Source organism: Micropterus salmoides, unplaced genomic scaffold (assembly GCF_014851395.1).
Source record: "Micropterus salmoides isolate LMB-PRFRI ecotype aquatic unplaced genomic scaffold, ASM1485139v1 Ms_hic_scaffold_4, whole genome shotgun sequence".
NCBI lineage: Eukaryota > Metazoa > Chordata > Actinopteri > Centrarchiformes > Centrarchidae > Micropterus > Micropterus salmoides.
In genome coordinates this window covers 2,918,792-2,929,315 of record NW_024043372.1, presented here as the reverse complement: position 1 = coordinate 2,929,315, position 10,524 = coordinate 2,918,792, and the positions used below count along the sequence as shown (strand labels likewise).

Here is a 10,524-nt window from a genome sequence, read left to right as displayed (position 1 = left end):
TTTCACTTTTTGAAAGCATTTGTTAAAAACGTTCTGAAAAATAGCTTGCACCAAATGTTAACTAACAAATGAAAATGCTTTGGGAAAAAGCTGATTTGCACAATAAGAAAACATGCAATGTAATATAGTTTTCCCTCATATAAAAAAGACATTTCCACCATAAACTGGAGCGGAAATGTCTCCAGAATGCAGGAAATTACCAGTTTAATGCTCAAAATCTTCTGCATATTTTCTTATCACATATTTCATCTAAATAGTGCTACAAATCTTCTTGTCTTGTTCTTGCGCATCGTTACGACTCAGATGTATCATCATTTCCCTAAATCTGAGCCCTTTTGTCCCCACCACTTTTCAACCACCAATTCTCCACCTATTAGAGAACACTTTTGCAAGGCATTGTATGCATGCTACATTCTCATTAGGAGCTGAACACCCTAGAATGAGTCTAGAATCGGCCCTGGTTCTGGGTATGCGGCACATTTTTTTTTTTATTCCACTTTCTCCTGACCGTGAGTTCCCACTTGGCCAGTTCTGATGATGTCAAAGATTTTTCATTCGCTTTTCTTGGCTGGAGGAAAGTTTGTTCTGCAAACTGGAAGCAAGGCTGAGCGGCTGCACCATGTTCAGGTCTTTTTATACATCCACGTGTTTACATCGCTGTGCAGCTCTTTATCAGTGGTGTTGAAGTTAACGTGTGGATTTGTGGTGTTTCAGTTAGTTTTGGTTTCCACCTCCTTGTCTCATTCTTGTATCCAAAGTCCCAATCGGGGTTCTGGATCTGGACTAATCCCCCCACTTATAGGAAATATCCACTTGTCCTCTCAGTTGTCCTTTTTGTGATTCACTTTAACTTATAATGCTGTGTTCAAACGTGTCTTGAGTGAATTTAAAAAGATAGATTGCTTTTTGTAAGATCAATAGATTTTGGTGTGTAGTACTTGTTACTTTTGATTACTTAAGTATTTTTAAAACCAGGTACTTTTTTTACTTTGCTTGAGTAGGTTTAGACTGTATAACTTATAATTTTAGTTGAGTAACATTTTTCGTGTGGTATCTGTACTTTTACTTAAGTATGAAAATTGAGTACTTCTTCCACCACTGAGTAATGTACAGTTTATACCACTTAAGTCTTTACTTGTGTCTCATTAAATCAGTCGAACACTCAGTACTGTCCAACTTATTTCTGTGGATACAGTATTTGTATATGCAAATTACCGCGTAACTCGTTATCAACTGGTACTGCTAACAATGACTACCAGCATTCATCTTGGTTTTTCAGCTTAAAATCTGTTGTATGCTGGAACGTGGTCAACTCGGGTGTGACGTCATTTCCAGCTCCGACTTCAGAGGTAAATGAAACGTTGCCAGGTAAGGTAAATATCAGCACACATGTAAAGCTGATAATAATAACAATTAAAATTCAGAAAGTAATTTACTATGTAAATGTGTATTAATTTAACATTTATACCATTAAATTACTATATCTTAATGTTAGTTATTAACGGTTGTCAGATAATTAGCTAAAGAAAGAGTTGAAGATTTTTCTCCTTTAACCTGCTTTTCATGAATTTTTTTTAGCCATGGTGTGAAGATTTAACGGTTATTAAATACTTTTAAGTAAATGTTAGCAATGGAATTGTGAACAGGTTAGCATGCTTATGATAGCATTTAGCTCACAGCAGGATTAAGATGCGTGTGCATGTGTGTGAGCTATCTGCTGACATGCGGCTGTGAATGTAAGAGCAGAGCGCCACCTACAGGCAGTGACGGTGTCATTGAAATGGGTCCCGGTTCTCCTGCTACTGCTCAAATACAAATACAAACTGAAACCCAACTCATCTATAAATTGATCAACTCAAACACAAGCTTTCTATTTCAGCTTTTTAATTGTGGGGTATATATAAAAGATTTACCTGCTTCAAAACACCAAATCAAAGCAGATATATGTGTTTTCTGACAGTGAAAACAGATTTCTACAGAGGGATCAAAATTACAGATAAATAAACATTAAAAATACTTTCGTGCATGAATATTCATCCTCTTTAACAGGAAATGTCAATGGTAAAAAGTGCATTTACTCAAGTAGACCTACTGTACTTAAGTACAATTTTTAGGAACTTGTAGTTTACAGGAGTATTTCCTTTGTCTGGTACTCCATATTTCTCCTCCACTACATTTCAGGGAAGAATATTGTACTTTTTACTGCACTACATGTTTTTGATAACTTCAGTCACTTTGCAGATTCAGATTAATAACACAAAACATAATCAACTACTAAATGATGATGTATATAAAGTCATTAAAATTAGCCCCACCTTTACCAGCCGCAACATTAATGCATCAATTATTATAATCCAATAGTATATAATATTCTGAGTCATTCTGCATAATGAGTGCTTTAAGTACAGTTTGCTGCAAATGTTTTTTGTAAATTTAGCTGACGTTTTTATCCAAAGCGACTTACAATTGCTCTGGAGCAACTAGGGGTCTTGCTCAGGGACACAATGGTGGATGTCTCACAGTGGGAATTGAACCCAGGTCCCCGACACCAAAAGCAAATCTTATCTATGCGCCACCACCACCACATGTAAAAATGTTAAATGCAGTCTTTACTTAAATTTCTACACTGTGGTGCTGCTATTTTAACTTAAGTTCAGCAAATCACATCATTAGAGTTCACCAAAGTTAGTGACTGTTTCAGCTGATTGTGGTGTAAATACACCTGTACCTGGTGAGTTAGTATCGTGCCAGAATGTCTACCTTGAAGACAAAGAAACACTCTGAACAACTCTGTGAAATAACTTCATGGGAGAAACTTTCCAAGTCACTGAACAGCCCCTGGAGTTAATTTGATCATTCGGAGATTCAAAGTGAAATAATTTTATATATTATTCAAGAGAATTGAACTCAGAATTGAATTCAGAATAGTATTTTTCCAGGGTTATCGGCGCTGACTGGTGACAACGCCGCTGTTGTGAAGAGACGCTTTATGAAATAAAAGTGTAATTCTGAAAAGTTATGAAATAAACAAATATCACACATGTAATTAATTAATCCTCATCAGCTTCCACAAAGTGGTTGCTGGTCTTCATGGCTCCACACACACAAGTCAAAATAATAATACACACACTGTACAAACAGGGCCAGAAGGACACATTGATAATACGACAATAATGAGACAGCAGGAGGACAGGTGCAGCTTAACAGGTTAAATTCAGAGACTTTTCCCTTTAAGAAATCAACAACATCATGAATATAATCATCCTCTTTATCTCTAACTGCTCTGTTCCACTGTCACACAGACCTTCACTGCTGACAGCTTCAACTCATCTAAAGTGTGAATGGATGGAAACATCCTCTCAGTGAAAGTGTGTGTGAAGGTGTGTATGTGTGTGTTAGTATCAGGATCAGAGAACGACAGCTTTCCTCTGTTCCAGTCCAGATTCACTCTGATCCTCTGGGGCTTCTTCTGAACTCTGAGATCAGTGGGTGAAGCTGATGGTGTCCATGTTAAGTATTTATCTATAAAGAACCATAATCCCCATAATCCAGACCCTATGTTGTCTCCCTTTCTTTGAACAGACTCTGCTAACACACCCAGTGACCAGTCTGTATTGTCTCCAACCTCGACATCCCAGCTGTGAGTCCCTGAGTTAAAGCCCTCAGAGCCCAGAATAGAGTAGTAATAATCAAACCTCTCTGGATTGTCAGGAAGCTGCTGTCTCTCTCCTCCTCGTCTCACACTGGTCAGATCTTCAGACAGGATGAGTCTTGGACCAGCAGTGTTTGGGTCCAGAATCACAGGAGTGTAGGAGACCATGTCCTTCATCTTGTTCCAGATGTTGAAGGTCAGGTTGCCCAGGTGTTTGGCCTGGTCTATCAGAGCTCCTGAGGGCAGCTGTGGATCATCCAGCAGGGGGCGCTGCTGGACTCTTTCCACTGCAGCCTTGTAGTTGAGCAGGAATGAGACGTCTTCAGCTCTCAGCTCCTCCTCTGTGGCTCTGACTGTGTCTGAAAGAGCTGCTATCTCTCTGCTCAGAGCCTCCATCTTCTCCTTCATCATCTGACTCTTCTGCTCCTCTTCCTCCCATAGTGCCACCAACCTGGTCACCTCTTCCTCCTCTAGAAACTGCTGAAGCTTCTTAAACTGCTCCTTAATCTGCCTCTCTGTGTGTCGGGCCTGGACCTTCACGTGTTCTGCTGTTTGATCAAACTTCACTTTAACTTGTTCACAAACCTTTAACTTCTCCTTTAAGGGCTCCAGAGTTTCCTGAAGTTCCTTCTTGTGTTGTCGTGCAGCTTCATCGATGGGTCTGAATCTGTGGTTGCTGTGTTTTTCTGAATCTCTGCAGACGACACACACTGGCTGCTGATGGTCCTGACAGAAGAGTTTGATTTTCTCAGAGTGCAGACTGCAGAGAGCCTCTGAAGCTCTCTGATCTCTCTCCTGTAAAAAGGCCTCACACAGGTTCTTTAACGCCAGGTTACGAGGTGGTTCTGACCTTGAAGATCTTCTGTTACAAACTGGACACTCAGGTGCTTGTTTCTGTCTCCACCAGCTCTTCAGACAGACTTTACAGAAGCTGTGGCTACATGACAGAACAACAGGATCTCTGAAGACCTCATGACAGACCGGACAGCAGAGATCCTCCTCTGATCTGGAAGCCATTTTGTCTCTGAAGCTGAAACCCCAGCAGACAGAAAGTACAGTCAGTCATGGCTCCCCTCCCCTCCTACTTTAATGTTATGTTTTTAGTCAAACTCACCTTCAGTGTGTGGAGCGTCAGCAGGTTGAAGCAGCAGTGTTGTAGTTTTCCACTTTTCTCTTCTGTAGCTGAACTCACTCAGAGGAATTTGTGAGTTTGGTCTGAAGGTGAATCTGATCATCTGGTTTTCACTCTGTGTCTCTCTGTAGTGAGGAAGGATAAGATGCTGTTTCCTGGTTTGTCTCAGGTGAGTCAGGTGAGGGGTTGAGCTTTGTCAGACCTTTGATAAAAGCTGTTGCTTCACCTGTAACAGGGTGTGTTTCAGTCCAAAGTACTGATTTATTGCTGGAAATGTAGACTGACTGTGTGCAGCAGGCTGCTCTAAAAGCTGTTTGTGGAAGCTAATAGAAAATGATGAATGATGAATAATGAATAAAGCCTCAGCCGGGTGTTCAGCATGGATGTGTTACTAGAACTTGATACCAGACCCCAAGACGGCGTCTATCCAGCCCAATTAGAAATGCTCACCTGGCCCAAAAGCCAAAAAAATCTTTCTAACTTCCAGGTTTACTTCCGGGTTATGTGGCCCACTGAATATGTGCAGTAATGTTTCTCCTACTTTCCCCTGACCATGAAATAATTTGATTTACTATTCATACTAAACTCATTCATAATTGTATTTTTTTCAGTGTTATCTGTGGTGACTGGTGACAGCATCTCTGATGTGAAAAGACACATTTAGTCATAAAAGTGTCATTCAAACATACAAAAAGAGATATATTAAGAAAGAATCAGAATTTTTGAAGTATTTTGTTGTTCAACAATAAACATAGTAGGTAGAAAATACACTGCAGTGTAGAGCTGACCAAGTTTGATTACAAAAAGATTAGTTACTCTCCTAACTCCTCAAGTCTAACCACCTCTCGACTATCCTCATGAACCAAAACCATCTCCTAGAATCCAAAGATTTTTACCCCCTTTTTTCTATTATCATGTATAATATGTACAGTCGCAGAAGAATGTATGTGAACCCTTTGGAATTGCCTTGATTTCTGCACAAATTGGTCATCAATCTGATTTGATCTTCATCTATCTCACAACAACAGACAAACACAGTCTGCTTAAACCAATACCACACAAACAATTATGTGTTTTTATTTTATTTTACTAACGACCTCCTTATTGCATCAGACAAAGGACTTGTCCCTGTACTGGTTTTATTAGATCTTAGTGCTGCATTTGATACCATTGACCATCAGATCCTATTGCAGAGACTGGAATATTTCATTGGCATTAAAGGAACCGCTCTAAGCTGGTTTAAGTCCTATTTATCAGATTGATTTCAGTTTGTACATGTTAACGATGAGTCCTCCATGCACGCCTAAGTTAGTCATGGAGTTCCTCAAGGATCTGTCCTCGGACCAATCCTCTTCACTTTATATATGCTTCCTTTAGGCAACATTATCAGGAAATATTCCATAAGCTTTCATTGTTATGCAGATGATACTCAGTTATATCTATCGATCAAACCAGATCTTGGAGTTATCTTTGATCAGGACATGTCGTTTAAGTCTCACATTAAGAAAATATCAAGGACCGCCTTTTTTCACCTACGTAATATTTCGAAAATCAGGAACATCCTGTCTAAAAATGATGCAGAAAAACTAGTCCATGCATTTGTTACTTCTAGGCTGGATTACTGCAATTCCTTATTATCAGGCTGAAAAAGTCCGTTAAGACTCTTAAGCTGGTCCAGAATGCTGCAGCACCTGTTCTGGCAGGAACCAGGAAAAGAGATCACATTTCTCCTGTTTTTAGCTTTTCTGCATTGGCTTCCAGTAAAATCCAGAATAGAATTTAAAATCATTCTTCTTACCTACAAAGTTCTTAATAGTCAGGCGGCTATGGCTCAGGAGGTAGAGTGGGTTGGCCGTTAATCGGAAGGTCGGCGGTTCAATCCCTGGCTCCCCCTAGTTGCGTGTCGAAGTGTCCAATGTATGAATGAGTGTGAATGTTAGTTTCCGTTTGAGCACTTAGGCTCGGTGGTGACTGGTGAATGCAGATGTAGTGTAAAAGCGCTTTGAGTGGTCGAAAAGACTAGAAAGGCGCTATACAAGTACAAAGCATTTACATTTACCATCTTATCTTAAAGAGCTCATAGTACCTTACTACCCCACCAGAGCACTGCGCTCCCAGAATGCAGGGTTACTTGTGGTTCCTAGAGTCTCCAAAAGTAGACTAGGAGCCAGAGCGTTCAGCTATCAAGCTCCTCTCCTGTGGAACCAGGTTCCAGTTTGGGTTCAGGAGGCAGACACCATCTCCACATTTATCTATCTCTTTGATAAAGCTTATAGTTAGGGCTGGCTCAGGTGAGTCCTGAACCATCCCTTAGTTATGCTGCTATAGGCCTAGACTGCCGGGGGATTTCCCATGATGCACTGAGCTCCTCTCTCCTCTACTTTCTCTCCCTCTGTATGCAAACTCATCCCATTATTGCATATTACTAACACAACTTCTCCCCTTTCTGGTAGTCTTGTGCTTTCTCGTCTCTCTCCTCTCTCCTCCTGTCACTTCCTGCAGGTGTTTCTGGCTCTGGAGCTGTGGAGTCTGGATCTGTGGTTGCGGGTCACCTGCTGCCCCCGTGTTCCTGCTCGACACCCTCTGCTACAACGACTATTGTTACTAGTCCTATTGTTATTATTGTTATTATAATCATTAACATTACGACTGTTACCATTAACACTACTATAAATATCTGTACCATCTGTGCATCTGTGTCTATAGCAACATCACCTTTACTGTCTGTACCTCTGTGTGTATATTGTGTAGGCTGCCTCCCTCCCCTCTCTCTCTCTCCTTACATCCCTCTCTTTTTCTCTCTCTTCCTCTCCTGCCCTCTCTCTCTCTCTCTCTCTCGCTCTCTCTCTCTCCCTCTCTCTCCTTCACCCCAACCGGTCGAGGCAGATGGCCGCCCACCCTGAGCCATGGTTCTGCTCGAGGTTTCTGCCTCTTAAAGGAAGTTTTTCCTTGTCTCTGTCTCCTAGTGCTGCTCTTGGTGGGAACTGTTGGGCCTCTGTAAATAACCTCATAGAGTACGGTCTAGACCTGCTCTTTTATGAAAAGCGCTGTGAGATAACTGTTGATGTGATTTGGCGCTATATAAATAAAATTGAATTGAATTGAACTGAATTGAATAGAAATTGAGAGTATGATACTTTGTCATTTCCAGCCACAGCTGTTTAGTGGTAGTATTAAGTTTGATGCTATTCTGATGCTTTCGATTGGTTCTCATGTTTGAATTTGCAGCGTCACCCGTCTGCCAGTTAAACTGCCTCTCAAGCTGTCTTTGAAAATGGTTAACAGCTGAAAACGTTCATTAGAAATGTAATAAAAAAGTAATTAAATGTAATGAGTTACATTACTTTGAAAAGTAATTGAATAGTTACACTACTATTACATTTTTAATAGGGTAACTTGTAATCCATAACCTATTACATTTCCAAAGTACACTGAATATACTATGTTTATTGTTACGCCCCAAAATACCAAAGCAAATTCCTTGTGTGTATAAACCTACTTGTCAATAAAGCAGGTTTTGATAAATTTAGTCTTAATGAAATTGTCTTTTTTTAATTTTACAGTTTTCAACACTGGAATTCCCGAGTGCCCCTGAAGCGACCAACACAACTCCTCCAGTGTTTTAAGGTAACAGATGTGTTTCCCAGCTGCTGACCTTTAAACACTACAACACACAGGTTAAACAGAGCAGCAAAGGCAGAGAGCAGAACTGTAAGATACTTCCTTACAGCTGTTATTCTGTCTTTACAAAATGGTTTGTAAAAATCTTTTGTAAAAATGCAAAAATCTTGTATGTTAAAACCTACTTGGCAATAAATTATTTGACTGTGAGCTTATTGTTTTGGGTGAGAAAACCTGGCTGTTATCTTGGAGCAGCCTCTCCGTAGTTCTTTACATTTGTGGTTGTGAGCTCTTGTGGATGATGCTGGCTAAGAGAACTCTATTTTAGTTGTGTTAGCTAACACGTTAAAAAATGCAATAGTAAATCAGTGAATTATAGGAGTAGCCTACCCTGTCTTGTCTTCTTCCCTATTTTCCACTGGCATTGATTCTAGTTTTCATTCTGATAGCTAGTTAGGCTGTGTGAGATCAGTAATTCACTTGAAAGATATTTAATTAGTTAAATGGTTTGGTTAGGGGTTGACAGAAAATAATTGTGACTAATGGACTAATTGAAAATATAATTGACAGATTAGTCGACTACGAAAATAATCATTAGTTGCAGCCCTACTATTTTCCCTCAGGGCCGCCCATGAGGGGGGAAAAAGGGAAAATATTCAGGGGCCCAGCTGCTAGGGGGGCCCATGCAGTTCAGCACTAATGATGTTCACCGCATGGCACCGCATGCCATGTAAGTGTTTATGTAGGAGACAGAGAGAGCACAGCATGCGTTGACATGACTAAAGCAGATTTCCGGAGGGCCCATTTACTGGACCTTTTCAGGGGCCCAGTCATTTCTGTGGGCAGGCCTGTTTTCCCTGCTACTAAATATAGACGGTTGTGTTGTTCACTCTCTCGGTCAGCTCATTCAGTTAAATTCAGTTACCTTTATCGGCATAATATTTTAGTTCAAACATGTTGCCAAAGCACAAAGCCACATATAAATAATAAAATATAAATTACAAAATGAGAGAAAAAAACTAAAAACATATAACAAATATATCTTACATTGAAAATATGTCTTTCTTTTTTAAAATGCGGTAATATTTCTCCTGCCAAGAAACACTTATTAAAATAACAAACAATAATAATGATTTATTTTCTATATCAGTCTGACTTTCCACTGGTTGTTCTCAGTTCGTGTCATGAGGAGATAAATGTTCTCCCAGTAATTCGGGAGTTTCTGTGAGTCTGATTTAGATGGAGTTCAAGATATATTTGGGAAATATTTTCCTGGTAAAGTTTAGTATTTAGGACATGTTTGCTCTCATCATCTGCGGTGTATTAATGTGAAAATTGTCTGTATTATATTTTACAGATATGGGTTTGCTAACTGAATTTGCCGACATTGATGACAGTGAGGTGGTGGATGTCCTGCAGGCATTACAACTACTATGTGTGAGTATTAAATGTGGAGCTTTTTGTGTTTGCGTTCATCTGGTTCTTGAGAAGTGGGATAAAATAAAAGGGTGTAAAATTGAAAATGCTCAGACAAATTAAACTACATGTACATAATATACTGTATAGTAAGATAGGGAGCTACACTTTGATACAACCTCCCAACTTTACCTGGCAATGCTTTATTTCCCGTTGAACTGAGAGCTTTTACTTTGAAAAGTTTTGGAGTCTGTGGCTTGACTCATCTCTGAAACAGCCTTCAGGAAATGTGTGGTATGAAAAATACTAACAGTAAACCATTGAAACGTTTGCTCATAACTCTGGGCCTCAGCATCAACTCGTGAACAGCAACAAAGAAAATTCAGCTTCTTTCTATCAAAAAGATTGACAGAAAATCAGCACAGAAAAGCAGAATGTTCCTGATCATGGATGCAGAAGGGCTGGGGGTGCATAGGCTTATAGGCCTGCTCCTGAAACCACAGAGTAAACAGGAGTCGGCTACATTAGGGTTAAAGTTAGAGGAAGTTCAGTAACTACATTCAAAATACAACTTCACTATTACTCAGGCTGAGTAGGCCACTCACTTAATGTGAAAAGTGGCAGCTCCTATCAGTCATGATTTTTTTGGATGTTTCATTCATAATGCTGTTTTTCAGTTGTTGTGAAAAGACACATTATGAAC

General features: G+C 39.8%; 1 protein-coding gene across 1 annotated transcript; it reads right to left on the bottom strand.

Moving 5' to 3' along the window:
• Nucleotides 1–2,947: 2,947 nt before the first annotated feature.
• Nucleotides 2,948–4,877, bottom strand: LOC119886329 (nuclear factor 7, brain-like). Its single transcript, XM_038696985.1, has 2 exons — nucleotides 4,767–4,877; nucleotides 2,948–4,682 (listed from the first exon to the last, which is right to left on the bottom strand). Exon 2 carries the CDS (start codon nucleotides 4,667–4,669, stop codon nucleotides 3,275–3,277), a length of 1,395 nt encoding a protein of 464 aa, XP_038552913.1. The 5' UTR covers nucleotides 4,670–4,682; nucleotides 4,767–4,877; the 3' UTR covers nucleotides 2,948–3,274.
• Between the last annotated feature and the right edge of the window lie 5,647 nt (nucleotides 4,878–10,524).

Excerpts from the sequence above, each read along its gene's own strand:
- LOC119886329 (XM_038696985.1), bottom strand. The coding sequence starts at position 4,669 with ATGGCTTCCAGATCAGAGGAGGATCTCTGCTGTCCGGTCTGTCATGAG.